Here is a 5,799-nt window from a genome sequence, read left to right on the forward strand (position 1 = left end):
AGAATAACCTCTGGAGTCATTTACCTGCCAATAAATGGTGAAAATTCAAAGATCACTAAAGTGTGTCCCTCTATGTGGTTGATTAATACTTAAGAGATGATGAAAGTATAAAGAGTGGTGGTCCTCAACCTGTATAGATCTCAGTCTTCTTGTTTTCCTTCTTATATCCTCAAGCTGAAATGTTAGGCAGCCTAGTAATAATCCTGGAGACTCTCCATAATGTAGATAAAAGTACCTGTCTAGACAACTGTTTGCAAATTTTAGTGTACCCAGAAGAGGGCCTCAGTACACAGAAAATAATCTACTGTCACAGATAGCTGTGGTAGGCAGCAAGAAATCAGAAATATAGATTTAACATCAACATAAATTGTGGAATATGAGTCCACAAATTCACCTATATCACATAGCCACCGAGTGACAAATAACAGGAATTGATGCAATGCTTAATCCTTTGCTTTCCTTTCGCAATCCCATTTTACTTATGTCATAATTGCACATAACTTATTTACACATTTTTAAAATATTTGGTAATATTTTATCTTCTCTTTCTTTTTCTTTTGTACTTTTATCTTTCTTCATTTCTTTATCTTTGTGTCTTTTATTATATTTTTAAAATATTTTACTTTCTCTCATTTTTTACTATAAATTTAAAAATTTAACCATTATATATTGATCAATTTCTTTTGTTCGCTCTTTCCAGATCTGCTTCACCTCCAGAATCACACAATTTCATGTCTTATCTTTATTTTCATCTCAAAACAAAAATAAATAAAATATATAAATATAAAAACAAAACAAAAATCATAAAGACTGTTTTATGTTGACCCCATACTTCTGTACATGAATACTGCCATGAAGTGTGGTTGATATATCTAGTGTCACTCCATTGGAGAAAAGTGATTTGCCCTGTCCCAGAAAGAATCAATTTCAAGAAGAAATCCGTTATCTGTAAGTGTCTTAACAATAAGTACAAACAGCAAATAACTAGCCAGTGTAAAGCAAGGTAACATACACCAGAATGTAGCATATGGGATAAACCCCCTTGAATACCTAATCTCCCTTTTAAAATTCTACTGAAGTTCATCAGGACTGTACAAATTGTAGAAACGTATGCTGATATAAATATGTGTTATCTACCTCCATCTTTTGTTACATTTCGTGTACAGTACAACAATAAATGATGAAAAGTTCATACAAGTTTTTACAAACATCTAATTGCATTCCTCCCCTTTATTCCTTCTAGATAAGCTCATCAGTGAAGGTCATCATTCTGCCATGTAAAAGATGAGGAACATTGGGCATCAGACTTGAATGCATGCTGTATGTCACATCTCTTGATGTTGCAGAGTCAATTCATTTTTGACATTGTTCAAGAATATCTGTTACAAAATTAAAAGTAAAAACAATTAAATACACAAATATAGCACGAAAACAGAAATGGTGTCACCAACCTAGATTAAAGGATCAAATACAATGTAGAACTTAATGGAATTAAGATTAGCAAGAGAATTGAGCTGTCTCTTCAGGTCAGCCATGCTTTCTGTTCTACACTATATTATATAAGCTGACACCAACGGCTACTTTTTTGAGGTATGAGCTATGAAATGTTTGTTTTTACCTGGAAATCATCCATATTACTCTGTACTCATTATTTTCTATTTAACAACAATATTTTATAAACTTGCCTATAAAATGGGAGTACCTATAGTAACTGTTATTTAACTAAACATCTCATCCCTGCCTATACTCACCAAAGTTCCTGATAGATTTTATTATCAACCAGCACTAAAAGTGTAAAATGAAAACTTATACACATAGAATGAAAGAAGCCAATGTCGTCCATTTTGATGATTAGTTCAAGAGTTTCTAACTTACCCTAACTTAAAACAAATATTGACTTGCAGGGGTTTTTACCTAAGATAATTTGTGATCCTGTACCTCCCATAATTACTGATTGAAAGTGCACCAATAGTCACAAAATTTGAAAAGCAATAGATTGCCTGAGATTGCTGGACTCCTTAAAAATTAATTGTGCTTGTGTTAAATGAACTGCTCAGCACTCACTGGGAAATAGGTAATGATCCCTGATGCTTTAAATCACATTGGGATCCAGAGCTTCTGCAGGGACTTATCCTCAGTGACAATGACAGTGGGAAACAGCCTTGCAGCTATAAAACCACAGTATCTTTTAACTTCTTAATTTGAAATGAATTATGATTTCAAGAGGTAAGATTTTGAACTTGTTGGTAAACAGAGATTTTTTTCCTTGACATGTAATGTATTTATAAACCATGATGTTAAAACATGTCAGATGGAATTATGCAGTTATATAACAGAAGGGAGAAAAACAAACCTTCAAATAATCACCTTGTATTTCATTAGCAAACTGTTCTGAATGATCAGGCATAATAGGAACTTTTCATAGATTCCTTATTTATCCATTTATAAGTAAGACGGACCTTCATAATTGTGTACATGTAGCATTCATCAACAGGCTAACAATTTCACAAGCTTGGAAATGCTTTGGTGGCTTACTGTGAGGGGATATCCTACGCAAAGTCCTGTATTGCTTATGAACTGAATGTGTCAGTCTCACAGGCATCACTGTCGACAAACGAGGATGTAAATGTAGCATGTGAGGGATGACAGGGGATCTCTCCTTTGCTGAGTAAGCCTTGTTAAACCTTTTAACTTCTGAAGATGAATAGTGATCAGTGTCCTTTGTTGAATTCATTCTGTCAAACTGCATTTAGGAAACACTGTAATACTAGGTAAGGAGCTGCCCTGTCTAAACGAATAACTACTAATTATGTGTTAAATATTTATATTTTACACGATAATAAAATTGTTATTTCAAATAACATTAAACATTGACCTATTATTTTAAATATTTAAATTATTTTAAATTTAAACTATCTAATATGATTACAATAGTAAACTCAATTTGTAAATTTAATGGGACCTTTATTCAGTTTTACAGACTTTGAAATCAACAACAAAGCAACCTTCTCTGTTCTAAAAATGAGAAAGCTGAAATACTACCCTTCTGTCTTCCGCTGATTTGTGTATGTTTTAAACAATGTTGCCACCATTCACTTGCAGTGGGCTTACTAAAAGTAATAGACTGAGTTCAACCTACCAAGTGTTCATATCTAATACACTTTTAAAATTTGTTATTTTTATGTTGTACATATGAGTGCTGCCTCCTGTATATTCAGGCACCATGTGAATTCCTAGAAGAGGGCACTGGGTCCCAAGAACTATAAAAATAGACTGCTGTGAAAAACCACATGGATGCTAAAAACTAAACACAGATCCTCCTCAAGTATAGTCAGTACACATATCCCAAAAAACAATCTCTGAATTTCACATAATGTTACTTCATATATAAGTGTGTATATGTGTCTGTATTAGATGTCTATATGTATGTATATATACATATACACATATATATATACACATATTTTGCATATATATATACACATACATACACACACTTATACACATATATGTGTGTGTGTGTGTGTGACTGTGTATGTATATATGTGTGTGTATATGTCTGTGTTCAAGGCCAGCCTGGCCTACATAGTGAGAGAGCCAGGATTACATAGGTATACCCTATCTTGAGAAAAAAATATCAACAACACAAAAAACAACTAACTGATATTTCATGGAAATAAAAATATGAATGATAAATAAATACAAGTTTTTTTAATTAAATTCTGGAGCTTCCATAAGCATTCAATAAATTTAGCAGTTATTTGTCTATGTTACACAATTCTATGATTTTACACACCATTCCTTTGTTATAATAAATACATATTATTTTAAAGGACTCATATAGTTATTTTAAATATTTTATTACGTATTTTCCTCAATTACATTTCCAATGCTATCCCTATTTATTCATTTTTTTCTGAGGATAACGATGCAGGAAAACCCATGCATTTGAGTGTTAAAGAACAACAACTAGGAGTTACTTCCCTTCACCCATGTTGTGAGTTCCAGAAATTAAACTTTGGTTTTCAGAGGTCAGGCTTGGTAGAAAGAATGCCAACTCATCCTACCCAAATATATCCTGACTTTAAATATTTAACTTTAATAACAACTAAGTATGTTTTATTATAAAAATTTAAATTAAAGTTATTTATCATTTGTACCATATTTCTAGCTTTTTCTGATTGAGTAATTTCAAGAACTTATTGCACAGAAAAATGAAAACCTTGAATATAACATTGATTGTTGCTCCAATTTTTGGATAATGTGTTCACTTGTAATATTCTCCAAGTATGTATCATATGAAATGACATAACCTATTATAAATCTCTCCCTGTAATATATCCATCATAGCCTCAATCTAGCAGCAGCTACATTGTCCCATGGCTTTCCTGGGCAATGGGAACCACACTGCAGTGACAGAGTTCATTTTATTGGGATTAACAGATGACCCAGTCCTTAGAGTTGTCCTCTTCACCATCATCCTGTGCATCTACCTGGTGACTGTGTCTGGGAACCTCAGCACCATCCTTCTCATCACAGTTTCTTCCCAGCTCCATCACCCCATGTACTTTTTTCTCAGTCACTTGGCTTCTGCTGACATAGGCTATTCATCTTCTGTCACACCCAATATGCTTGTCAACTTCCTTGTAAAGCAAAATACCATCTCCTACATTGGATGTTCTATACAGTTTGGCTCAGCTGCTTTCTTTGGAGGACTTGAATGCTTCCTTCTGGCTGTCATGGCTTACGATCGCTTTGTAGCAATCTGCAACCCACTGCTCTATTCAACTAAAATGTCCACACAAGTCTGTGTCCAGTTGGTTGTAGGATCTTATATAGGAGGTTTTCTTAATGCTTCCTTTGTCACAGTTTCTTTTTTATTATTGTTCTTCTGTGGACCAAACATAATCAATCACTTTTACTGTGATTTTGCTCCTTTGATTGAGCTCTCCTGTTCTGATGTCAGGATCTCTGTACTTGTTACCTCATTTTCTGCTGGCACAGTTACTATGCTAACAGTCTTGGTCATAGCCATTTCTTACACGTATATCCTCATCACCATCCTGAAGATGCGCTCCACTGAGGGTCGATACAAAGCCTTCTCCACCTGCACTTCCCATCTCACTGCAGTGTCTCTGTTCTATGGAACCATTACATTCATTTACGTGATGCCCAAGTCAGGATACTCCACAGACCAAAATAAGGTAGTGTCTGTGTTCTATATGGTGGTAATCCCCATGTTGAACCCCCTCATCTACAGCCTCAGGAATAATGAGATAAAGGGGGCTCTGAGGAGACATCTTGGTAAGAAAATGTTTTCTCAGAGGAATATGTTGTTTTATAAAACTTAATATAATAATGACAATTACTCAAGACAGTGGGACTGTCCTCTGAGGTTTTGGTTTTTTTTTTTTGTTTTTTGTTTTTTTTTTTTTTTGTGGTTTTTCGAGACAGGGTTTCTCTGTGTAGCCCTGGCTGTCCTGGAACTCACTTTGTAGACCAGGCTGGCCTCGAACTCAGAAATCCGCCTGCCTCTGCCTCCCGAGTGCTGGGATTAAAGGCGTGCGCCACCACGCCCGGCTTGAGGTTTTGTTTATTCACCTTCTTCTTACTCCTCTTCTCCTTCTCTCCTTGTACTCCCAGTATTCGTAGCTATTGCATTCTGTTGCATTTCCTTTTTGCATATTTTGGTGTGACTTTGAAAACTTTGTACAGTGTATTTTTACTGTGTTCAACCTCACTCGCAACTCTTCTCAGTATAACTCTCTCTGCTACATACCCAATTATTCTTTCTTTGCA

The 5,799-nt window shown here is 34.7% G+C and overlaps 1 protein-coding gene across 1 annotated transcript; it reads left to right on the forward strand.

Annotated features, from left to right (window-relative positions):
- Positions 1-4,379: 4,379 nt before the first annotated feature.
- LOC110287879 (olfactory receptor 5P60) lies at positions 4,380-5,351 on the forward strand. The gene has a single exon (XM_021154383.1). It carries the CDS (start codon positions 4,380-4,382, stop codon positions 5,349-5,351), a length of 972 nt encoding a protein of 323 aa, XP_021010042.1.
- The last annotated feature ends 448 nt before the right edge of the window (positions 5,352-5,799 follow it).

Source organism: Mus caroli, unplaced genomic scaffold (assembly GCF_978045245.1).
Source record: "Mus caroli unplaced genomic scaffold, Mus_caroli_1 scaffold_8, whole genome shotgun sequence".
NCBI lineage: Eukaryota > Metazoa > Chordata > Mammalia > Rodentia > Muridae > Mus > Mus caroli.

Bases quoted from the DNA above. Each gene is read 5' to 3' on its own strand.
- LOC110287879 (XM_021154383.1), top strand. From the start codon at position 4,380: ATGGCTTTCCTGGGCAATGGGAACCACACTGCAGTGACAGAGTTCATT.